Consider the following 27410-nt stretch of genomic DNA (forward strand, 5'->3'; position numbering starts at 1 on the left):
CTTCACTCCCTCACTTCACTCCCTCACTTCACTCCCTCACTTCACTCCCTCACTCGCACTGATGTCCTCCCTGAGATGTCACCACACGGGACACACACACACACACACACACACACACACACACACAGATATGCCGGGGAGGGATTCTTGCCTCTCACACTCGTGCATCCCACTCTCAGAGTCTCAGCTTCACAGGCAGCTGGGGACTCACTTCTCTCTGAAGCTCTCTCTCTCTCTCTCTCTCTCTCTCTCTCTGGTGCACTTCAATAATCCAAGAACATTATGCTGGGATCACTGAGGCTGGATATGGGATCAATACTTCTTTTTGGTAAAGACCAGAATGTGGCTGCTTTGATTATCAACATCTGCCCTTTAATGTCTGCTCAGGTACTTGAATAAGAGTAGAAGACTATTTCATCCAAAGCGAATTGGATTCATATCGCAGGATTCAGCAGGATTCATTAGTTATATTTATATTTTATTTTTCATTTACGTTTTAAAAAAGCCAGGATATCACAAGAAACCTGATTTTCTGAACCAAACTTTAATATATTTCAGCTTGAACAGGTTCATTTATGTGGGACCTCTTCTGTGTAACAATTTCTTTTTTTTTCTGTCTTTTAAACTTTATTTGTATGATCCGATTCTTTTTTTGTAAATGTGTTTTTGTTTAAATGTATTTACAAAGGCATTCGTCAAAGTGAATAAATAAGCGTTCTGAAGGAAAAGTAAGAGCGTGAACAAGTCAAATTCACCTTTATTTTCTCAATAAATTAAGAATAAACAAATGGATTTAAAAAACTGAAGCCTTAAAAATGACCAATCACATGCATCCTGATTAAAGACCTTTTTGCAAATGCTGAATAATCCAGAGGCGGCTTTCGACATGTCTGACTACGTTTGCTCTCCAACACCTCCACTCATCACCCCCGGCTCACACTCCCCCTCCTCCCCCCGGCCTGTTAACCCCCCCCCCCCCAGCAGGGTATGGAGCCCTCCCACCCGGCCTCACCCCCTCTGGAGACGTCATCCCATCCATTTCCCCTGCTCCTTCACCCCTGCCTCCTTCTGCTCCCTCAGTCCAGGTGGGAGGTATGACTCTCTGCAGCTTCATGCATGTGTGTTATTGTGTGTGTGTGTGTGTGTGTGTGTGTGTGTGTGTGTGTGTGTGTGTGTGTGTGTGTGTGTGTGTGTGTGTGTGTACACAGCCCCCGTCACCTACCACACCTGTCGAAACACGGCACTGAGCCGCAGGACAACAGAGCCTCTTTTAAATCCAGACACATGGAATAAACTGAAAGTGACTTTAACAAGTTTACAACAATAAGTCAATGATTTTAAGTAAAATTCTGAATATTTGCCAAAGCTCCTTCCTTTAAGTATTGATGTTAATAATGTAGAGCACTAGCATTGAGTGTGAAAAACATTTCCGACCATCACAATGTCGTTAAATATTTGGCAAAACCATCTATATCGACCTGTTTTTGATATTGTCTGATTTGAATCAACTCTTTGTTAAATTAAGACTGTAAATTAATATTCCGCTCAATACCGTTCTAGTTTCGCAGTAATTGACTAAAACTTTTCTCTAGTTTTCAAAAACAAATAAGCGCGAGTTGGCCAGAGGAAGCAAATCAAGAACTTTAACTTACTGTCAATTTGAAACTAGGTAATATTTTAAAAGATCAAAATATTCACGTTTTTTCTGGAGGTTTTCCTTTAGATTGTGAATATTATGCATATGTACATTAAGTACATCTGTCTATATATAAATAGATGTTTGTGGGAAGGCCTGTCCCTTCTGTGTGTGTGTGTGTGTGTGTGTGTGTGTGTGTGTGTGTGTGTGTGTCTGTGTGTGTGTGTGTCTGTGTGTGTGTGTGTGTGTGTGTGTGTGTGTGTGTGTGTGTGTGTGTGTGTGTGTGTGTGTGTGTGTGTGTGTGTGTTCAGGCTCCATGTGAAAGCTGAGGATTCTGGTTACGCGAGGAGGACGGAGAGAAAAACAGAGCGGGAGAAGAAGGAGGAGAACATCTGCTTTCATCCTCAACCCAGCAGGGGAGAGTTAGGCCTGTCAGTCCGAGAGAGAGACAGCCAGCTGCTGCTGCTCTTACACACACACAGACACACACAGACACACACACATACACCCAGAGAGTAACACACAAAGTTTAAATAAAGATTTTAGAAGTATTCTTAATGATTAGGGTAAAAAAAAATTGTGATGCATCTAAGTTATTTCTAACATAAAAGGACTTTCAGTATTCGTCCCTTCTCCTTTAAATAAACAAAGTACACAAAGACAGTCCTGATTCCCGGGCCATCACAGCTGAAGCTCTAACTTGTACTTAAAGTCAGGGACAATAAACTGTTTGACTCTATAAGCCAGTAAAACTCATCATCAGGCAAACTGTAATATTATTATTCATCTTTATATCCTATTATTGAAAAAACAAATTAACACTCTGTATCAATTCCGCTATAAAACTGTGATCAGTCAAATAAAAGGAACAAGATGTGATATAGTGACAAACACTTGTTTCCAAAGGCGTTAAACGATAAATAAGCAGAAGACGTTCAACAAGAAGAAGCCTCAGAGGAACACAATCCGAAAAACACTGCATCTACATAATTAAAGGATAAAACAAAAAATATACCTATATTTAAATATGCATGTTTAGCAGAAAACAGTTCCACATCTCACTCACTAGCTCACCAGCCCTGCTACTGAAGTTATTACGAGCCGCTGTTATCTGAGATCACATGCTGAGGAATATTCCAGTTGATAATATCCTAAATATGATTCAGATTCGGTTGTTGTGCGCTGACTTGTAATTGTGGAATGTGTTTGTTTCTTAATTTATCCCTCAAACCTCTGCACTAAGCAGAACTTGTCCCGTCACCACGACACTGGGTCAGAAGTTGAAAACACTCGTTCTGTGAAACAGGAAACTAAGATAATATCTGAACAGTAAATAGTTCAGGAGTGATCTTTTCCATACGAGACACTTGTCAGAAATACAATTCGAGCTCTGCAACAAAGGAACTTTAACCTCTTCTGTGTAACTTTTCCATTCATTGTTGACTCTCACTGTTCCACTGAACCAAACAACCTAATAAAGTCATTTTAATGTCTGTTCCAATACCTGCTGTGCTGTTCTTCTCGAGGCTGCTGAGCCTGAACGATCAGAAACACTGAGCCGGGTCGCCAGTAGTCAGATTAAGAAATGAAAACACAGCTAACAGGATTCATGTGTTTAACACAGCATCTCCGAGTGAAAACCCCAGAACAGAACCAGATCATGAAAACAAACGGCAGCAGAATGTGATTTGCTCACATTAGGTTCCAATGTCAACGCGCAAGCTTAAGTGTATATGGAAAAGCTGTGGAATAACATACTTTTACATACTTTCAAAGTTCTGGCCTCCACATACAGCTACAGATATTTTGCAGTGACCCTTTGCAGGTGAAGGAATCATTTAGTCCCAAAACATGAATTAAAGGCGCTGCACTTGTTATATAACTGTATCTACAACCATCCGGGTACAAATAAGACAAGCAAGTGGGAAATAATGAAAAGCTTTATCAGAAAAACTCGTATGAATCACACCTATCACGTGATTGCTGTTGACCAGTTGTAGGAGAAAGTATATAGTACTGAAATGTTTTTAAATTGTTAATTAAAAGGAATTAATATATTCAGAATTTAAATGTAGGGAAATAAAATGCTCAAAATCAGATTTTAGCTGCTTTTCGTCGCAGACTTTGTGATATTGATATAAATATTGTATCGTGATGAAACCTTTGATCCACACCCGTAGCAGCCCTATTCAACACTGAAGAACTCCGAACCTCCAGTAACCTCTCGGCCTTTCTCTTTACCAGCTGCCTTCCAGCCGGCGGCAGCTTGGATCCAAATCTTTCTCCGAGAGATGAACTGAACAAACTACAAACTCTAGAGAGAAACTGACGGAACAAAAAAAGGAAATGAGGACATCTCTCTCTCTCTCTCTTTAAAGTTGCAGAGGTTCCTGTTGACTCCGGGTCTGAACAACGTAGAAACACACTCCACACACACATAATTACCCAGTGGCCCCTCTATAAAGAACTCTATCTGTTTTTCCATTGTTGCAGCAGGAGGAGAGAGAGAGTCAGAGTTACACAATCTCCCTCTATCTTCTCATCAGGTCTAATTTATGTGGAGTGTGAAGATGTTCCAGTTCTCGCTGCTCTGAACCTCCTCCACTGTCCCTCTGGTGCGATGCCACAGTAAACACTCACCCCTGGTCTGATGATTTAGGATCTGGACACATGGGGGCAACATGGGGCAGGAGAGACTCCCTGGAAATCTATTCTGAGTCTCGCACCCAATTCATTACTCTGATCGTCGTGTCTCACCTCCCACGAGTGTAACTCTCATCCGTCTGCTTACATGCGTCATAGTATTATTAAAAACAGCCCAACAACGTCAACAGGCTTTTCATTTGTTTCCTTTTAAATATGCACAAGACCCAAAAACTAATTATTGCTTCATTTGCCCATTTAAGGAAACTGCCTCTACTCAGTCTGACCAAAAGGCTGAGGGGAATTTATAATGGGTAATATGGGGTTGCATAAAATACCAGGAACTTAAAAAATTAGTTAACCTTGAAAAAAAATCTTGAATAAATATGTAATTGATGCAAATAATAGATGATTTTTTAAAATCTCGTACTAATTCTACTAAAGAGGTGAAAAAATGAACTGTACATGATTCCTTCAAAGTTCATTACTCCATTATTAGTTTCATCTTACAAATACTTTATATGATTATCTTATTTTAGAAATTCAATGATAAGGCTATGATGTGCAATTTTTGGTTTATTTGCTTGGATGTAAAATGCTCATTGTTACTTTATTCTTATCATTAACTTGAATTTTCTTTTTGTCTGCAAAAGTGTTTTCTGAGCTGAGAAGATCTTTGTCTTTACTGTGACTTAAAAAGTGTGTAAAGAAAGTATGGAGACTGATCAGTACAAAAAGGTCTAGGTATTTATTTGTGAAATTCTGGGCTCCTTAAGTGTGTGTGTTTGTGTGTGTGTGTGTGTGTGTGTGTGTGTGTGTGTTTGCATTTATTACTCTGAGCCACAGGGGGGCAAACCCCAGTTTATTGAGCTGTTGTTAAGGCTCTGAGTCGAATTTCAACAGCAATTAACACCAGCAAACTAACAAACACACAAACAACACACACACACAAATACACACACGCACACACACACACACACACCTGTTGTTGCTGACTCATCCTGCTTGAGCCAAATCAACATGACAGCAGCTTCTGTCAGTGCCTCTCTCACTAAATTATCAACACTCGGCCTCACTTACACACACGTACACACACACAGACACACATCGTCACTTGAAACACAAAAAGCTCAAGGGATGACAAAATGATTGTGCCCGGGTGGGTGTCCTGCTGCATCAGGGTTGAGAGGTCGGGGGGGGGGGCTTGGATGCAGTCGGGAGGTTCTGGTGATGAAACCTAATGCTCCCTCTCCTCTGGCCTATTAGATCCCAGTTTAGCTCTTTACCACTCCAGCTGTGTTTATTAAAACCTCACAGAGCAGGGAATGGTATTTATCAGCTCCCTGGATCACTGCAGTAAAGGTCTGGACACACACACAACACACACACACAGACACACACAGACACACAGACACACACACAGCATACAGCACACACACGTATGTGCAGCAGTCTCCACGACAGCAGAACGTTCATTCGGATCAGTGGCTGAATTGAATGTTCTTGGATCTGAACCTGCTTTGATAATCAAATCATAAGTCACACGCTGCCCTTTTAAGATTCTGAGCAATTTTTAATATTTGGTGCAAGTGCAAAAACAACAACTCCAGACGTGGACAGAACCGGGAAGACAAATAATCATTTGATCCAATTACTGAAGCCATTAAGTTCAATTAAAGACCAAAGTAAAAGCTCCAGCGAGACATAAACTTCAGATCAGATGTTTTCACACCTAAACCAGAGTAAGAGTGAATATTTACTGATGTGAATGATCATAATCATGATTCTGTCTTTGTCTACATGTGAATATAAACATGTTGTCTTTTGGCTTCGGATGGTTGGTCGGATAAAAACAAGACGTGCTGAGATGTCACAGCAGATTCTGCAGAAAATAACATATTTCTACCTTCTTGGGATCGAACAATTCACTATTAATGGAGAAAATACTCAATATATTTATTAATTAATACAAATTAAATCATAGTCTAGTCCCTGGTTGAACCTGTGATTTCAGAAACTGCAAATGATATGAGCTTGGCTTTGTGTCACTTACATAAAATGACCGTAAGTGAATAAAAGCTGTATAAACGGTAGAAATATTGAAGTGTGTTACATTTTTCTCTCTTTTCATGTAAAAAACTTCAAGGCTCAAAGATCTAAACCGGCTCCAAACTGCACCAGCGTCTCGTGTCTGAGCTCAAACCTCCAGTGTCCATCAGGTCTGACTCTGTGTGAGATCCTGTCTCCGATGATGAGTTCTCTGTTCCGTGCTGATCTGAGCTGGACGAGCGTCTTGGCGAGAAGTTCAACACGAAGACGTAAAGGTCCGACTTACTGTAACAGCTTCTTGAGCCTGTCACCTCCCGGGCCAAAAACACGTGATGAATGGCCCGGCGCTCTCATCAATCATCTTTGATTGGCCCTGATCTGCGCTGTGATTGGCTAATTAGCCTCATCTGTAACAATTACTACATGGAGAGGCAGCTGCGACACAGAAAAAGGGGGATAAGAAAAATAAAGGTGGTGAAAAATGACACCATCTGGGCCGTCATGTCACCGGGCGGCCGCCACACAACGCCAGGAATCAGACAGCTACCGCCACACACACACAGACACACACACACACACACACAGACACACACACAGACACACACACACTGCAAGGAAACACCTTCCAAAGAACAGAATTTCACAGGTAATTATATTTTGAAAATAAATATGTGAACAAGACAAGAGCAGAGAGGGGGGGGGGGGGGGGGGGGGGGCTGACAGCGGGTCAGCATCGTCTCATCTGGCAACAGTTTCTCATCTGTTACATCAACGCCAGCTCAGGTCAGGGGGGAAATAATAAGAGCCGGTTATGAGATGTCATAGAAAACTGAAATCTGGTAACTGGGTGGTAGCCGCTCGCCAAGCAAGGGCCGGACGAGAGGAAGGAGGAGCCTGTGGAGCCGAGGCGTAGTGACGCAACTCTTCAGGAGTGTAAAACACTGAATAGTGAAAAGTTAAAAGGTGGGTCGGGGACGTGAGCACTAAAAAAAACACGAGGCGGGAAAGGAAACAGACAAGAGCGAGTGAGGCAGGACGGAGGGAAAGAGAAAAGGCCGACGGGTCCGGCTCCACCGCAGCCAGCGCTCCTCTCCACACAGGAAGTGGTTCTCTACAAAAGATGGCCGACTCCCACATCTCCCTCTCCTCAGACAGACGCTTTCTGAGTGGATTTACTATCTCGGATTCAGAAATTAGCTCTGAATCGTCAAATCCCAGAAGGAGAGTTCCAGTCAAATGTTTCAAACACAGTCCAGAACTCTTCCCCTTTGAGGAGAATAAGATCAGGAGGATTTAAATCACTGGATCTACGGATTCTATACCTATTCCATAATACTATAACAGTAATCATAAAGGGCTCCATTGAGAGAAGCCGGGCAGCCCCAGGTCTGTCTGCCTGCCTGCCGGCCGGGGGGGGGGGGGGGGGGGGGGGGGGGGCAGACACCCGATCCCCGGTGAGACGCTGCCCAGTCAGCCGCACGCTTTCAGACGTGGTTAGAGCAGACACACAGCACGCCGCTCCTGCCACCCGCAATCCATCCACAGCCAATTACAAGCAATTTCCCTGTCCTGGGTGGGTGGGGTGAGGAGGAGAAGAAGAGCGAGAGCGAGAGGGGGGGTGAGGAGGGTGGGGGGGTTGTCAGGCTAAAGCAGACACACATGGTTCTCTTTACAAATCGCCCGTTTGTTTGGCACTGCCATGGCAACGGGCCGGCCGACACCGGCTGGACGGATGGAGACTTGGAAGCATGATGTGCAAACGTCCTACAAACACACGTCTGTTTTGCCTGCTCCTTCATCTACCCCCCCACTCCCCCCCACCCCCCCCCCCCCCCCCCATCCCACCACCACCTCCTTCCAGTTCCCCTCAGAACCGGGGGGGCTTCTGTTTGGCTTTCCCCGAAATCCGCCTTTTCCGAAACCGGAGCCGCGCGGCGAGGAGGTTCCTGATTCACCAGAACTGGAATGTCGGCCGTTCCCACAGGAAACCTGGAGCGTCTCAAACTGGGGTGTCCTGGACAGGCACGTGCACAGGAGAGCACGCACACACAGACACACAAAGCAACACACACACACACACGCACAACACAGGGTTGCACGAACCCACGAGAACACAAGTGGTCAGTGAGACGGACCAAACGAAACAGGATGAAGACAAACACTGGATGTGACCCAAATACTTAATGTTGTCAAGGATAAGATTCACTCAACCTGTGGAACAGTGACGTGGGAAAGACCTGAATGATACGGAAATCATTAGGATGATTTCAATTCACAATATAATGACGTCCTTCGTTTGAGAGAATTTGACAACTGGACCGTTAGAACCAAACCAACATGTTTTCTCATTGGCCCGGAAGTGATATTAAAGAACTTGGCCTTGTTTCTGTACATTCATGAAATGATTGGTTTCAGATACGACGTATTCAGACAAGATGTCTGGAAAATTGGGTCTGAACATCTGTGTAAAGAACTGCAGGAGCATCAACATTAAGCATCAACCCTTCTCACCAAAGCTCACAAACCTTGTCGTCTTTCCAAGTTGACGTCTGATCTCTTTGCTGTTTTCTCACATTGGTTCTAGGGGTGTCACGATACCAAAAATTCAGTAGTCGGTGCCAATACCAGTAAAATAACATGATTCTCGATGCCAATTTCGATACCACGGTAAAAAAAAAAGGATTTTTCTAAGATTCCAAAACTGCATTCTTTGGATGTTGTAAATGTCATATACGGTAGTTTAATGTGCTTGCGCATATACTGTGGATTATACGGTAGTTGCGGACGCATGTGAGTAACGCATTGTTGTGAGACACGTTATGCATCAAAGCGAGCTGAGCATTGATTTACAGTTAATATGAATCAGAACTCAACTTGAATTCCTTAAACAAATCCGGATGACCGTCTTTCAGGTGCTTTGCTAAATTGGAAGTATGACCTCCCTTGGTCTGAAGACCACGGTGGCATCGTTTGCATAATGGCTTCTGCGGATTAATGATAACGCCACGGTCATCTGCCTCAAACGCAAAGTACTCCCATACACGACTCTTTGTGCCTTTGTTATCAACAAGTCGAGGTGGAGCGAACGCTGCAGCCGCAGTTGCCATCTTGGTTTTCTGAATGTAAACACCGACTGGCGCAGCACCGATGCTAAGTTGCTAACAGCTGCTGGCATCGAAGCTCACGGTGCTTCAAAAAAATGGGCATCGTCAGTGTTTTGTTATCTTAGTATCGAAAGGGATCGTAAGTATCGGTTCTCGTGACATCCCTAATTGGTTTACACATTTTGGGACGGCAAGGAAAGTAAACTCTGGATTTTGTGCTTTGTGTTCATAGGACACAAAAGATGGAAGATTTCAGGGAATAGTCCAGACTTCAGTGTGATGTCTGAAAGCAGCTTCAGTAACAAGATGTCAGCTGTTCACTGAAGTTGAAACTGTCAATCTGTGTGTGAACCCAGCGTCTGGTCATTCTTACTGAGGACTTTTCATTATGCCTCACCTTTTAAAATTGAATCGACACCAATATAAATCTTTTATTTTGTCAGATGTTTAAATGTGACTTTACTTTACTCTTGTACTCATCACAACTGACGTCTTCCCAAGGATGAAGTATGGAATGGTCCAGACTTCAGTGTATTCTCCGAAAGCAGCTTCAGTAACAAGATGTCAGCTGTTCACTGAAGTTGAAGGACTTGGAGGACTTTTGATTGGCCCTCACATCTTTTAAAATGTAATTCAACATATAAAATAAAATATATCGTCTTTTATTTTGTCAGATGTTTGGACGACGGTGAAATAAATTCACACAAAATAATCCTATTTCCTACTTTACTGATCTGTCAGACTTCTTCCCACAGGATCAACATGTATTCACAGATATGACTGAGCCACAGAATCAGTGGATGACGGCTCTTCCACCGGGCTTCCCCCCCCTGTAACCTCCTCACCCCCGACTCCCATCTCAAAGAGTGCCCCCCCCTCCTCCACCCGCCACCGTCCCCTCCTCTTAACAACACGCTCCGCTGTGAGGGGTCTTCTGTCAGACATGGCAACCCGTCGAGTCTTTCATCTCCGAGAGCCACATGCACATGTTCCAACCTTAACCTATCACACAATTTGACACACACACACACACACACACACACGTAGGAATGTGTGCTTCCTAACACACACATGCTGGGGGGGGGGGGGCGGCTCCTGGACGAGGTGACCCCACTGTTTGTTTCATCTCCTCTCTCTCTCTCCTTGCTGCTGGCACCATCACGTGAACATAAACATCGTATTTCTGTCATCGTCCCCGGGACCTGGCGTTCCCTTCATATCTCTCTCTCTCTCTCTCTCTTTCTGCGGGCGTTCAGGGAATGGCGATGGGGGCCTGAAGGGATCTGGGACATGGGTGAGTTGTGGGAAACCAGAGTGCAGTTTGTGGCCTCACAGCATGTGGTCATCTCTCTCTCTCTCTCTCTCTCTCCTCCCGCTCCCTCTCTATCTCTGTTTCTCTTTTGGCAGAGAATCACAGGAGGCTTCATGCAGATCGAACACTACGGCCTCCAGTGATCTGGGAAAACACGCCGTCGATGCCATGTGCACATCTGAACCCTGTTCCACTCTGAAGCTGTGCACGCGGTTTGTGTGTCTGTGTGTGTGTGTGTCTGTGGACTCGTGTGTGTGTGTGTTACCTCCACGTAGTCGATGGCGTGGCCCCAGTCCCTCTTGGAGTCCAGGTTGCCCAGGCTGATGACCTCCTGTAAGCCCAGGTGGATCTTCGCCACAGAGCGGGTGATCTTACGCGTCACAAAGTTCGCACCTAAAACACAAAGATTGAAAATCGATTTGTTGGTGTGTTGTGAAATCTGATGTTGAATTACAGTTTACACAGAATATAAATATCTGAGGTTCAGCGTGGTCCAACTAGGGTTGCAAAGGGGCGGAAACTTTTTGGGTAAATTTCCGGAAACTTTCCATGGGAAGTTTAGCTCGGGAATTTGGGGAATTTTGAAAAATATAATAATACGCAAATTAAACGCTGAGCAATAAAAACATCATTCAAAACTCTATTTTAAAGATGTATGGAATGCAGCACACACTGCACGTTGAATTTGAGGCCTGCTGTAGAGTGCAGGACGAGTCAGGTAAGTTTCCATGATAATACTGGGAAAATATATTAGCATGCTGATTGAGGATTGTTCATCTGTTCATCTAGACTATTTCCATTCATTTATCCATCAATTGTAAAATATGTTAACGGACAATTCCAATTGTTTGGCTAACTATTTATATCTCTGGCATTGCATTAGTGTTTTTTTACAAACTTTTTTCTCATCTTATTCTACAGAACAATGCCACGTGCACTCTCTCATGTGTGGAGACATTTCACCCCATCCAATGTAGAAGGAAAGGCTGTGTACATTTGCAAATACTGTGCAAAGACCTATGTTAAGAATGACACAACGATGCAGAAGCATATAGTCAAGTGCCCAAAGTTTCCTCAGGACTCAAATCAGCCTATGACACAACAAAATGTTTATATTTATGTCTGTATATGACAAGGTAAATACAGTTAGTATAAATTACCCACAACATTTCCAGTTTATTCCCGTTAATTCCCATGGTAAGTTTCCAACTTTGAATCTTCCCGGAATTTTGCAACACTAGGTCCAACACACACAAACACAGAAACAAGTGCAGATAAACAAATTGAGACCTTGTTGTTGAAAATTGAGTTTAGAGATCCCTACCATACTTCTATTTAACACTCCATCATCTCCCCCCCCCCCCAAACACACACACACACACACACACCCACACACACACACACACACACACACACACACACACACACACACAGAAAGCCTTCCAAACCTCTGCTGCTGCTCCAAGCCCTCTTTAGCCAAAGCAGAAACTCAAGTGAAAAGCCACCCGGAGTTCTATCCATTCCTGAACCACCTCACATTACAGCCTCCAGATCTTTTTAAGATTCCCTCTCTCTCTCTCATTTTATTCCCTTTTAATTCAATGATTCGGTGTCGAATCTGGGCCAGAAGCCAAAGCAAATCCCGGAGCACCAGTCTGTCAACACACTCAAAAAAAAAAAAACCAACAGAGAAGTTCCACAGAAGAATGACAACTGAGCGGGACCACCCTGCCTCTGCTGCTGCTGCTGAGGGGTCCGGTCCAGAATCACCAGCGTGCAGCGACAGCAGGTTCATCTGCCAGATCTCACAGCGGTGCTCCTCATCCTGAGCAGACACATGTGGTGATATTATCTGAAGGAAAACAAATTAGCTCCCAACGACTCTTTCTACGGCACTAGTGGCGGTTGGGGGGGGGGGGGTGTTTGGCGGGACGTTGGTGGCTGGTGTCATGTTCTCTGTTCCCTGCTGCAGGAGGAAAGATGCCGTGAGCCTGGGAATAAATGCTCCAACCCAAACACAGCATTATACTTATGGAAATCAACACTGAATATTAGGGTGTCAGGAGCAATAACGCCACCTTCCTGGTTGAAATGGCTGATTAGTACTTGAGGGTTTTTACTCTGGATCTTCTGTCTTTTGTGGAAATGCCAAAACGGCAATAAGACTGAACAACTCCTCCCCCTCTGTCAGAGCCACCATCACAGAACTGCACTAAACCTGTCTCCTTGCACTGTGTACCTGTACAACCGCTCCATATACACTTAGTTCACATCACATGTGATATGTGTTCATATACACCATATTGATATTATATATCATTTTATACAATAATATTGTCTTTTGCACACTCTGTCTACATATTCTTAGACTCTTAGTATATTATATTACCTATTGTATAGTCAAATACTTATATTCATATTCATACTTCTACTATATATCATATCATACTCTCTGTATATTCTTGTTTACGTAAGTCTATATACACATATTTATACATGTGTACATGTTATAATTACTATTATTATATCACCATTACTATTATATATACTGTTGCTGCCATTATTACCATATACTGCTTTTATATTGGTATAATTACTATCATATATAAATATATATTATGTTATATTATATACTATATATACTGTACTATTCTTATATACTGTCTAACAATACCATTACCATCATATCATCAGTACTATTACCATCATCTTGACACTGCACCTTATCTACCTATTTTATTGTATTTTATCTTGTGCTTCTGTTTTTTATTCTTTCTACGTCAATATTTTAAATTTTATTCTATTGTATTGTATTGTATTTTATTGTATTCAAATATACCGGCTGCTATGACAACTTAATTTCCCTTCGAGGATGAATAAAGTAATCTATCTATCTATCTATCTATCTATCTATCTATCTATCTATCTATCTATCTATCTATGTGAAAATGTATTTTCAAAGGAAAGCTTGAAGCTTGCATCAAAGTACAAACTATATTGAGCTGACACAACATCCCCACTTTACATAAATCTCCCACAGCCTCTCCTGAACCTCCTCAGAGCTCCTACACGCTGCCGTTTGAACTCAGACTTCCAGATGAATGTGGCTCTTGTAGCTCTGCGCCCATCCCCGGCCATAATAGCGCGGCTCTGTCTCGACACTGTATCACTGTTGCCCTGACATGGAGCAGAGCCTCCTTTCAGACACAGGAAAATCCCATGAACCCAATCACGCGAATGCACCAAAGTTGTAGTAATTATTTCATAAAAGAGGCGACAGCCCTGGGCAGCCTGAGGAGAACCAGACCGGAGAAGGGTAGACACGCTTATTGAGAAAATACAGCGTGTTGTGTGTTGGTGGCGGAGCACATGGCCCCCGTGTCAACACTGCTTTGTTGCTATGTTGTGCTGGAGTTAAATATAGTTTCAAGGAGGCGCTGTGGAAGTCTTCAGAGCTTCAAAGTTCCTCATGGGGTTCTTTAAATCCATATTATTGACACGTTAAATAGGAAATAGCTTCTGTCTACAGAGCGTGGATAAACGGTGGATGGAAACCCCCTCTGATGTCAGACCTGTCCTGACTTTGCATGATCATCTCCTCTGGCCCCGGGGCCGTTCTCTAACCTGGCAGGTCATCTGTTCTGGCAGGTAGCGTCACTCCTGCTCTCTGTAGTCAAATGTCAACCTGCCGTTACTCATCTGCCACTGATGCATGTGAGACTGTCAGCTCTGCTCTCATCCACATCGGTTAGACGGGCTCTTATCTCATCGCAGGCTACAGAGCTGCACACGATCCTGTGACATCTCTGAGGACAGAACCATTAAGCAATTCATCACTGGAAAGAGACTCAATCAGCAACACGTTTAAAGGGGAACTCCACCAATTTCACACATGAGGATCATGTCAGAGATCGTGTATGAAGATGGAGGACACGTCTCCACACGCTAGTCAAATATCCTGGATACGCTCGCTGCCCTCTTGCTCTGATGATGTCATTCGGACCCAGAGTTTGCACTGTTGTGGGTAAACAGATGGATGGGTTCTTCAAGAAAACAAGTTTTGCATCTCTCCTTCTCTTGTGCTTCTGTTTTATATAACTGTAAACTGAATACGTTCAGAATCAGAATCAGAAGTATTTTATTGCCAAGTACGTTTACACATTTGGTTAATGGTGCAAACAATGAACATAGAAACATAAAAAAACGCAATAAATACAACATACATAGGAGAGCAATCAAAAATAGGAAACCAGTATATATTTACTCACTGTATACTTCTTATTTACTCACTTTTTACCCATATTTATACAAAGTAACATTTATTTTGACATAAACATTTCTAAATAAAAATATATAAAAGATAAAAGATATAAAAAGTGAAGTAAAAAGTGTAATGCTAAATGCAAAACAGTGAACAGTGTCAGATTGCAATATGCAATGTAATGCAGTATAATGTTTGACAAACTGTTAATATGACGAATCACCGTCTCTGGAAAGTTGTATTAACACTATTTGTTATTTTTCAGGACTGAACAATTAATCAAAAATAATTGACAGAAGAACCCTTGGCTGTAGCCGCCGTTATATTGTACATTGGGACCTGGTGGGGTGAGGCAATGTTACAGGACCTCAGATTGGTAACCAAGGTAACAGGAAGGCAGGGGTTTGATCCGATCCAGCATCCAAGGGAAACTCCAGTTTGCAGGTTAAACTCAGGTTGTCTAAACTCTGCAGAGGCGAGTTGGCTCTTAAAGAGGTGGCAGCATAGCACAGTACCCCCCCCAATCAGTAATAAAGTCCATTATTTCCCCCCCAGCACACCTGTAGTCTCCTTGTAAAGCTCACACCTCTGTTTGCAGTGGCTCTGCTCCCTGCCTGCTCTAATTGGTGCGGTGTGCACCAGGACATGGGCCTAATGGAGCGGCCGGCCCGGCTGTGGACAAAGCCTACACTGTTACTGGCCAGGGTGTTAATGTGTTTCCTTTACTGGCAGCGGCACCGCAGGACAAGCAGGAGGGGGGATGGGGTGGGGGGGTGGAGGCCGGGGCGCGGAGCCAGGGGGGGGCCGACAGAAGGTTTCGAACCCGAGCGGGCCAGAGGTGGACGTTTAACCTTGCCCACACGGCGGAAAGTCTAATAAAACCACGGGCCGTGAAAACTGAGCAGGCAGCAAAAGCCTTGCCAGAAACTGACACTCGCTCTCTTTCTCCCTCTCTCTCTCTCTCTCTCTTTCTTATTCTCCCTTAACCAACTCTTTTCTCTTTTTTTTTTTCCATCATTCCTTTTCATTTTTCTGGCCGGAGAAGCAACAGGAAAAACGTAACACCGGCTTCGCTGGCACAGCTGGACTGAACTATGGGGAGAGAGAGAGAGAGAAGGAGGAGGAGCAGGCCGAGGAGGAAATGTGCAGAGATGTCTCCCATCGAGACCTGGACCCAAGTCTCCCATCGAGACCCGGACCCAAGTCTCCCATCAAGACCCGGACCTATGTCTCCCATCGAGACCCGGACCTATGTCTTCCATCGAGACCCAGACCTATGTCTCCCATCGAGACCCGGACCCAAGTCTCCCATCGAGACCCAGACCTATGTCTCCCATCGAGACCTAGACCCAAGTCTCCCATCGAGACCCGGACCCATGTCTCCCATCGAGACCCAGACCCATGTCTCCCATCGAGACCCGGACCCATGTCTCCCATCCAGACCCGGACCTATGTCTCCCATCGAGACCCGGATCCATGTCTCCCATCAAGACCCAGACCCATGTCTCCCATCGAGACCCAGACCCATGTCTCCCATCGAGACCCGGACCCAAGTCTCCCATCGAGACCCGGACCTATGTCTCCCATCGAGACCCAGACCCATGTCTCCCATCGAGACCCGGACCCATGTCTCCCATCGAGACCCGGACCCATGTCTCCCATCGAGACCCGGACCCATGTCTCCCATCGAGACCCGGACCCAAGTCTCCCATCGAGACCCGGACCCAAGTCTCCCATCGAGACCCGGACCCATGTCTCCCATCGAGACACGGACCCAAGTCTCCCATCGAGACCCGGACCCAAGTCTCCCATCGAGACCCGGACCCAAGTCTCCCATTGAGACCCCGACCCAAGTCTCCCATTAAGACCCCGACCCATGTCTCCCATCGAGACCCGGACCCATGTCTCCCATCGAGACCCGGACCCAAGTCTCCCATCGAGACCCGGACCTATGTCTCCCATCGAGACCCAGACCCATGTCTCCCATCGAGACCCGGACCCATGTCTCCCATCGAGACCCGGACCCATGTCTCCCATCGAGACCCAGACCCATGTCTCCCATCGAGACCCGGACCCATGTCTCCCATCGAGACCCGGACCCAAGACTCCCATCGAGACCCGGACCCAAGACTCCCATCGAGACCCGGACCCATTTCTCCCATCGAGACCCGGACCCAAGTCTCCCATCAAGACCCAGACCCATGTCTCCCATCGAGACCCAGACCCATGTCTCCCATCGAGACCCGGACCCATGTTGACCCAGACGAGATGGGGACGGGAGCTGCTGGCTGGGGGCTCGTGTCGGGGGGCTCGGGTCGGGGGGAGTCAGGGAGGGGACTGTGGGTTTGAGGGGATCTTGGCTCGACCGGCCCTGGTTACTAAATGGATCCTGTTGTTCGAGCCACGTGGCCAAAGAGCGGTGACTTATGAAGTCTGTCTTCAAACCGTGTGACGGCCCCGCCCCTCCTCATGCAGACCTCAAGATGTCTGGCTCACACTCACATCACTGTCTGTGTGTATATACGGGCATTTACTGATTGAGACTCGACCGCAGTGTGATTTATTCTAGTCACTCTTCTGTAACATTTATTTTGAAGACAAAATGTGCGGTCATGGCTTCTGCCGAACGGTGCGTCAGCTCTGGAAAAACTTAGAAAGTGAGTAAGTTCAAGTCCTGGATGATGTCGAGCGTTTATCAAAATGATCTTTAGTGTAACGTTTGCAAATGTACAACATCCACTTCCTTCCCGGGGCCAGGTCTCCTCTTCCAGGTTTAGAGTTGCCGTATGGTTTTCATCACAACCTAAGTCTGTTCCAGGGTGACTTGCAGGATGTTGCTAAATAAAAAATGTTCTTCATTAAAAGTTTGGAATGACTTAGAATGGCCTCTTTTTAAAAACAAAGCTGGACATAAAGATTGATTCCACGTATTTTCGAAATAATTGACAGTTTTTGTGGTGAACTGTAACTTCTAGGTGCTAACTAAAAACTAGCATAATTCTTGGATGGCCATAGGGTTGTCATAGAAACGCTGAGGTTACCCCAACGCAGAGTTTACACACCTGTTTTGGAATTCAACCAGAACTGCAAATCCCATAATCCCACTCTGTCGTTGAGCAATGGCCCGAGGGAGTAAAAATGCTTTGTGGCAGAGCTGAAGTGAAAAATGCAACTCTTTCATTTCCAGCTCCACTCCCACAGCTTAGAGGATTTCACTCTGTGGACCTGTTTACGTCAACATCAGCGTGTGCTCGTCTCATACCCATCTCCTTTATCTGAGCTGAGTTATGAGCAAAATACCTGATTTGCAGCGAGTGAGGAATTCTGCAGGAGGACTCATCCCTGGGTCAGGGGTCGGCCAAGCTCCACCCAGGCCAAAGACCTGTCAGTATCTGCCATCACCGCTATTGCACAATTCACATTCTTGATTGATCTCTGGAGCCTTGATGGGGTTGGTGAGAATATCTGCGTAATATCCAGGATAGGTCATGCGCTCAGCCGCTCTGCCAACACAGCGTCTCTTCACACCTGACAGGCTGCGGTGATCGCTCTGGACTGACTCAGACACACAGAGACATGTGATGTGAAGACGCTCTGGAATGGAGCTGGAGGGTTGCAGAGACAAAGGCAGAGTCAAAGTCACCTGGTGGTAATTGGGTGTGACGCAACAAGATGGATCCATGGCACGGGGGGGTCGAAAAGGTGTGGGGAAAGAAAGGGAAGGTGTGGAGAAAGAGAGGGGGAGTGGATGATACGTGTTTTTCTTGCAGAAGCGAGAGGGAACGAGACAAAGTGTTTTCGATCCAGCATACGTAATTGTGTCTGGCAGCGTCCTGGATAGGGTTGCAAAGGGGCGGAAACTTTCCGGAAACTTTCGATGGGAAGTTTAGCTCTGGAATTTTGAAAAAAATAAAACTACGCAAATTAAACGCTGAGCAATAAAAACATCATTCAGAACTCTATTTTAAAGATGTATGGAACGTTGAGTTTCAACCCTCCACTGTGCATTCTTCCATCACATGCACAGATAACTCCCAGCATCCTTCACTCTACAGCAGGGCTACTGAGGCCTGCTGTAGAGTGAAGGACTAGTCAGGTAAGTTTCAATGATATTACTGGGAAAATATATTAGCATGCTGATTGAGGATTGTTCATCTGTTCATCTAGACTATTTCCATTCATTTATCCATCAATTGTAAAATATGTTTACAGACGATTCCAATTGTTTGGCTAACTATTTATATCTCTGGCATTGCATTAGTGTTTTTTTACAATCTTTTTTCTCATCTTATTCTACAGAACAATGCCACGTGCACTCTCTCATGTGTGGAGACATTTCACCCCATCCAATGTAGAAGGAAAGGCTGTGTACATTTGCAAATACTGTGCAAAGACCTATGTTAAGAATGACACAACGATGCAGAAGCATATAGTCAAGTGCCCAAAGTTTCCTCAGGGCTCAAATCAGCCTATGACACAACAAAATGTTTATATTTATGTCTGTATATGACAAGGTAAATACAGTTAGTATAAATTACCCACAACATTTCCAGTTTATTCCCGTATATTCCCGTATATTCCCGTTAATTCCCGTATATTCCCGTTTATTCCCGTTAATTCCCGTATATTCCCGTATATTCCCATGGAAAGTTTCCAACTTTGAATATTCCCGGAATTTTGCAACCCTAGTCCTGGAGCTCGATTTAATCAAAACACCACAGAGCAACATTTGGGGGTTGGGTTTGTCCTCGTGCACGGATCCACCGACAGCGCCTGGCAAAAGGTTGAGAGGCGACACGGCGCCCTCAACCTCGAGTGAAACAATCATCGCAGCGCAAAGCGAGCACTCAGTCAACAAGGCTCTTCGTCGCCATGGTGATCCGGGGACAACAAACACAGGTTTCGAGGGCGGCGGCGCCGGGGATGAGTGAAGGTAGAAACCTCAAGCACCACGTGGCGTGCCTGACGCCAACCCAAGCAGAGACAGTGAGGAGCACCTTTGTGGCAACGTGACACAAGGAGGTGCAAGGCAAGGAGGAGGAGGGCGGAGGGGGGGGGGGGGACTCTGTCATCAGTCGTTCCCATCTGAAGATCTCCTCTGAAAATAACCTCTCCAATAAACGGACAACATATCCTCTTACAAGTCTATCATGCCATCTGACCTTTTGGGCTCAACCACAACGAAAGCAGCGGGTTTAAGCCGAGGCGTGTAGAGGCAGAGTGTGTGTCTGTGTGTGTGTGTGTCTGCATGTGTGTGTGTGCGACTCTGACGCTGCTGTTCTAACTTCCCCAATGCTAACGGGTCTTCTCTCCTAACATAACAGTATATTATCCTATACGGCCAAGCGTGAACCACAGAGCTCTCAGGCTGGAGAGATGGATGGGACTTCCCCAAATAAACCAGAGGATTAGCCCACAACTGGAGCTGGTCAGTAGTAGCAACAGTGGACACACACACACACACACACACACACACACAACACATTACCGTGATGATTTACAGCCCAGCCTTACATCAACACACTGCTAATAACTAGAAATTAAACTTGGGGTTTAGTCTTTTATTGATAAAAATCTGATTCGTGGGGACTTTGAGGTGCCGTGTGTTTGTTGAATATGTCGACCAAATAAACACAAGAACCCGTTATTTGCACAGATTTCTCTGCTGATCGCTCTCGCCAAAGAGCCTGTGGAGCAGCGTCTCATGTATCACAGCAGTATGGAGTCTATTTAGCAGCCCTGCTAACGCTAATCCCCCTGCTCCGAGTCAGGCGGAGGGCTGTTTGTTATGGCTAACGACTAAGCTAACTGGAAACGGAGCTAGCTGCGGTGTGAACCGGCCGGCAGATGCAGCCGAGTGTTTGCTTTGCTTCACGCTGGATTTCCACCGGGTTATTTTTCCTCCACGACCGTCCAACTCCGACCTTTCGCCGCCGAACAATGGGGATCGGCTGTTTATTGGTCCAACACTCAGGTGTTTGTGGGAACGGTAAGAGAAACCAGAAGCAGACATTCCTGCAGGGATCAAGTCATCCTGGGCACGGTAAGAGACAGAGCTCCTTGTCCACAGGGACAGCGAGCGACCAGTCACCATATCGTACGTGATGTGACCACGCCCCTCTGCCACCGGGAAGACGATTGGTCCCTGGTGGGAAACCACGATGCCACGAGCGAGTCAGAGGGAGCTTGTTATTAAAAGGGAAAAAACGTCCTCGTGAAAGCAAACATGCATTTGTTTGTCAAACACAGAAGCACACATCCACTGGCACTCGGGAAGAATGACCTCACAGCCTATTCCGGCGTGAGGGAGGGTGATGTCAGAGCAAGTGGAACTGACTTCAGACTTCCTCGCCCATTAGAAGGCAGTGATCCAGAGGTAGGTGGGGGGGGGTGCAGCACACAGGTGATGAAATTGTGCGTGAGGGTTCAGAGAAGTTCAGGGTGTGGTGGAGAACAGAGCTGGGATGAATCCATCGTCCTCCTTCGATCTCTGTTGAGTTTCACCTGCTTCTTCGGTGAGGTCATAGTTTTGGTTTGGTGATCTGATGAAATCACTCTGGAATTAGTTATTGTGACAAGTAGTACAAATAAAGTTGATCCCAATACATGGCTTGCTGAGTTGTGATGGGGAATCATTCGGAGTCGTGGGTCAGACTCAGCTCAGATCTGCGGCTCTCGTTGGCGAGTTCCAAATTTGCAGTGTCGTGTGAACCAGGCTACCGTGAACAGTTTTAATCTCCATCATAATGAATCATGAGGTAACATAACTCTATTCCCCCCTGTTCCACCTTGCAGCACATACTGTCACTTCAAATTGATTTAGCTCATATATTGTTATTTATATAATTTTTTATGCATGTGCTGGTAAGTTTTCTCACGCTACAGTTTGCTGATTTATGTGATGGTAAAAAATATTCAGGTGCTAGAATTAGTATTCAGCAACCAGCAGATCTATTTATCACTCGAAGTGATGAAATGTTCATAAGAGTCATGTTGAGTCAGTGTTCTCTCCGCACAGTGACACGTATGAGCAGATATGTATTTCGGACCATGTGATTTACAGTACGACCTTACACTGCTACAATAAAAAAAGTGCCATGGGAGAGTTGTGCAGCACAAAGAACCTCCTCGGGTTGGACGATCCCTCGGGGGGCCGGAGTGCAGGGCCAGACGCCCCCTCAGTGTGGCAGCGACAGGGTCACGACAGGCCTCAGAGGCCCGGGGTAAACACGGGCCGGTCCCGCCAACACAAGCGCCACACTGGGTTGTGCAAGGCAGCCGTGGGACATCTGGCCACATCACAGCACAGCGTTCCTGCTTTATGAGCAACAACAGCCGTAACTCTGAGAATAGAAGTGGCAGCGCTAAACCCGATGGCCTGCTGGAGAAACGCTGACTGGGGAGGAAAAGCGACGGAGGAAGACATGAAATGAAGCACGAGGGAGGAAGAGAGGGAAAGAGTGTGTGGGTGTGTGCATGTAAGGAAAAGATGGAGGGCGAGTCAGAGAGGACGATGAGAGAGAGCCGAGCGAGGGGCAGACGGCTGAGGACGTGTTATCAGGAGAGCTGCGAGCTTTGACCTTATAAGGACTTTGTGTGAACATGAGGGAAAAGGACAAGAGCATCTCTGAATTCACAGAGTCACAGCGTCAATCAGACCCGTCAGATCTTATCTGATTTATGGACCAATTACAAGTCTAAATATATATAAATTCAACTGTTCAAACAAGATCATTTCAAAGAGGCAGCGAATCAGGAACAGGAGAAAGATGAATATTTCTGCCATTGAATCAATCATTATAATTGTTGTAGATTAATTTTCTGTTGATTGATAAATAGTTTCAGACATTCATCCATCCTCCTGTCGTCCACCTCCTTCTTTCTCCTCGTTCTCAGCTCGACTGTTTCTACTAATCCTCGTCGGTGACCACGTCGTCTGCGCTGAACCGGCTGTAAACCACACCAGTTCCCACACCTATCTATCTGTGCTAACCCATTAGGGTTTACTGGCTGACCCCTGACCTCGGGCTGGGGTCGTGGCCAGGGCCTTCATCAGGGGATAAATCATAAACACCTGAGCGGCTGACCTGGGTGCCGCGGCGGGGCTGCAGTCATGTGGAATTCATTTTGGACGGCGGTGGCGTGTAAATCGGGTTAAACCAGCGCCTGTGACCCTCGGGGCTCAGAGCACATATTAAAAATGCGACCACAGCCCACTCACTATGTGTCTTTACATGTGTGTGAGTGTGTGTGTGTCGAGTGGTTATGAGAACCCTGGCTCCACCGGTGAATGAATGACTTTATATATAGAGCATGTAATTGAATACTTGTACACAATCCAACAATGGTTTACCTTCTGCTGTATTGTGGGTTTGGCCTGTGGACTCATGACACAAGGCTAATTGGTGACGAATGCAGTCTTAACTTATAGCCTTATATGTTTGGCTTGAGCAGGACTTTGCTTTGCCTGCATTTAAAGTTTGTGTCTGGAAATTTGCTCGAGTGAGTTGTGTCATAAGATATGAAAATTAATTTAGTTAAACCTGCCAGAGTATAAAATTTGCCTGGTTCTTTTATAGTTAAACTTAAGTTCATTTTATACTTTTGTGAAGCACATTATGACGATGTTCTATATATATAAGTTTTACTTAAATATATGTCAGAACTAGGGTTGCAAAGGGGTGGAAAGTTTCCGGTAAATTTCCGGAAACTTTCCGGAAACTTTCCATGGGAAGTTTAGCTCGGGAATTTTGAAAAAATAAATAAATACGCAAATTAAACTCTGAGCAATAAAAACATCATTCAAAACTCTATTTTAAAGATGTATAGAATGCAGCACACACTGCACGTTGAGTTTCAACCCTCCACTGTGCATTCTTCCATCACATGCACAGATAACTCCCAGCATGCTTCACTCTACAGCAGGGCTACTGAGGCCTGCTGTAGAGTGCAGGACTAGTCAGGTAAGTTTCCATGATATTACTGGAGAAAATATATTAGCATGCTGATTGAGGATTGTTCATCTGTTCATCTAGCCTATTTCCATTCATTTATCCATCAATTGTAAAATATTTTTACAGACTATTTCAATTGTTTAACTAACTATTTATATCTCTGGCATTGCATTAGTGCTTTTTTACAAACTTTTTTCTCATCTTATTCTACAGAACAATGCCACGTGCACTCTCTCATGTGTGGAGACATTTCACCCCATCCAATGTAGAAGGAAAGGCTGTGTACATTTGCAAATACTGTGCAAAGACCTATGTTAAGAATGACACAACGATGCAGAAGCATATAGTCAAGTGCCCAAAGTTTCCTCAGGACTCAAATCAGCCTATGACACAACAAAATGTTTATATTTATGTCTGTATATGACAAGGTAAATACAGTTAGTATAAATTACCAACAACATTTCCAGTTTATTCCCGTTAATTCCCATGGAAAGTTTCCAACTTTGAATATTCCCGGAATTTTGCAACCCTAGTCAGGACCACCTCTACTCACCGGGTGATGCTGTCCTACTTAAATTCACCATTTAGCTACTGTATATAATACATTTAAATATAAATCCTTCTAAAACAATAACCTAATGTTCTAAATAAAGAATTTCCCAACTCTACCTCATCATTATAAGCAAAAGATGGGAAAGGAGTCATTTAAGTCAAACATCTAAACGTTCTGGACGCTCACCTCTCCTCGGGCTCTCGTGGTTGAACAGGATCCCGTTGACGGCGAACATGTTGTAGGCCTCGCGGAAGTTCACCACGATCCAGTAGGCGTAAAGCTTCGCAGCACCTGTGATGAGAGATGGAGGAGGAGAGGAACAGAGGAAGACAAAAACTTATTTAAACTGTTTTATTTGCACATACGTCACAAAGGCAACAGTGAACTTTAACAGTGCTCAAGGGTTTTTAATCATCTTATTGAGGAAACGTTGTGAGCAGAAGCAGAGCCGCTGGTCGTCTCTACTCCAAGCTGCGAACGCACAGAGATCATCGGAGGGTAAACGATTCTGTGTCGAAACTCCTCTACGGGGTCACGGTCGAGCGCAGCGGTAACGCGGGATCGTATTTCACTGTCGGGAACGAAAACCTCAGACTCCTGCTGATTGACCGAAAGCAGGCTCGTACAAAAAGTTCAGCTCTCTCACTATCTTCACCCTCCCTCCTCCTCCTGCGATGAGGGGGAATACCAGAGCCAGAGAAAGGAGGCGCCCATTGATTAAGCCGTGGGTCAGGACGTGTGCTGACCCCCCCCCCCCCCTTCCCCGAGTCTAATTAATAAAGAAGCAGCCCTCCCCGTGATGGTATGTGCCTCCCATGCAGCCGCAGATTGAGTGCTGACAGATGGGGAAAGTGTCAGTGAGGAGAGCATTTAGACAACAGAGGACATGCAACCCGATCGCTCCCACACGTGTACAACCTACGTGCGTGTGTGCGTGTGTGTGTGTGTGTGTGTGTGTGTGTGTGTGTGTGTGTGTGTGTGTGTGTGTGTGTGTTGGAAGTGAGTGCTGAGTGCAGTGGATATAAAGGTGTCTTTGTTAAAATGAGAGCCACTCCAGTCCTCAGTCAGTCAGACGTTTGGCCTCGGGGTGTGTGGAGAGCTCAAGCGCTGCCTGAGCGCTGAAGCCCCCCCCCTCTATTCCCTCGCACAATCATACACACACATATTCACAAATGCACACACACACACACACTGAATGGGAACACAAGTGCTGCTGAGGTATCAGACGATCCAGTTCAATGCCCCTACATGGCCGTGGACACTCGTCTACAAAAGTGTTGGGTAATCAGAGAGTGTGTTTCCAGGTGGATCCACACATTATGTGTGTGTTTGTGTGTCTTACCGTAAGGCGAGCGGGGGTAGAAGGGAGTGGTTTCCTTCTGAGGGATCTCCAGGACTTTCCCGTACAGCTCGCTGGTGGAGGCCTGGTAGAACTTGACGCTGGTGGTCAGGCCGCAGGTCTTGATGGCGTCCAGGAGGCGGAGCGTGCCCACGCCGTCCACGTTGGCCGTGTACTCGGCCAAGTCGAAGGAGATCTGAGGAAGAGATGGAGAAGGTGTTCAGGTACCTTTACAGCAGCATCTCTGTTCATAGGAAAACTATGAGGATTCATTATAGTGTAAGATCTGACAACTTCAGACTCAATATTTGGACTTGAGTCTTTGAGATTCTGGCCGCTCACTGTGACGTCACCAGAGGATTTGTGAAATCAAACCTCGCACTTTAGACATCATCACTTCTTAAAAAACAGAAATTAGTGTTTAGGACGAGAGGCTGGAACATGCACTCGGTCTCCATGGGATTTAGTTTTCATCTGGTGAGATCAGAGAATAGTTTGAAGAAATGACCTGAAGTTCATCATTTTAAAAACAGACCTTGTCGTATCATGTCTGAAATTTGCATAACTGAGCTGCAAAAAACTGACTGACAGCAAATAACCTGACTTAGCTTTGCCCTCAAGGACGAAACTTTGACTTCAGTCTGGAACTCGACTTTTCCCAAAAGAATAAAAAGAATAATTACTGCGATGCACAATGTTACGATTTGATTTGACATGTTATTGTATTTTAATGTCTAACTTAAATCGATGATTAATTTTCTAATCATCTCTTCTCCATTTCAGGTGAGTTCTATATTAATTTAATTTTAATCAACATATTGAACTGACTCCCACTCCACTTCTGCACCTGTGTTGTATTCGACATACAAGTAGAAGAAAGTAGCATCTTTTGATGGCAATTAAATAATTGCTTCCACATCTAAGTTTTTACATTTTCTATGAAATATCAGAAAAGACAGAAAAAGTCTCCGAATCCTCCGCAGACAGAAAGTGGGAGGTGACAATGGTGCAAACATAATTGAGGAATGTGTCATTTCTGGACTCCACCAGAGCCAATCAGAAAGCTCAAATCTCGAGAACTCCAACTCCCAGAATGCCTGTTACCACCGCTGAGAGCCCAAAGGGGAGGGAGCTTAATGAACACTCAGGGATTGCATTTATATTGGAAATGTGTGTGTATGTGTGTGTGTGTGTGTGCGACACTGTGTACACGGACTTCTTGTGCTTGTGCGAGTGCCAGGTCGGCCTCAGGCTCCAAATCAGGCGTAACGGCTAAATGGCGTGCTGGTTAGTGGTCACCACACCTGGAGCGAGCAGCGGGAGCCACGTGTGTGCAGAGGAAACGTTTTGGCCCTTTAGTGCTTCCCCACCAGAGCTGTACACACGGCCAGATAAAGACCCCTTATTTAAAGCTGGGACCCAAGAACACTGGGCCTCTATTCCACTCAGGGTGCATATACACACACACATGCACTCACACACTCACACTCTCACACACACACAGAGCAGGTTTGATCAGGGTCAATAACACACACAGCTCAGTGTAATTACCTGTGACG

General features: G+C 45.2%; 1 protein-coding gene across 1 annotated transcript in view; it reads right to left on the reverse strand.

Moving 5' to 3' along the window:
* Positions 1-27410, reverse strand: part of gmds (GDP-mannose 4,6-dehydratase) — a 158887-nt gene that overhangs the window by 86557 nt on the left and 44920 nt on the right. Inside the window, exons 5-7 of the mRNA XM_061078521.1 lie at positions 25855-26047; positions 24699-24803; positions 11010-11137 (exon numbers count right to left, since the gene is read on the reverse strand). Of these exons, the coding sequence (XP_060934504.1) occupies positions 11010-11137; positions 24699-24803; positions 25855-26047 (426 nt within the window). The remainder of the gene's footprint in view (positions 1-11009; positions 11138-24698; positions 24804-25854; positions 26048-27410) is intronic.

The sequence above is a fragment of the Limanda limanda genome, chromosome 9 (genome assembly GCF_963576545.1).
Source record: "Limanda limanda chromosome 9, fLimLim1.1, whole genome shotgun sequence".
Taxonomy (NCBI): Eukaryota; Metazoa; Chordata; class Actinopteri; order Pleuronectiformes; family Pleuronectidae; genus Limanda; species Limanda limanda.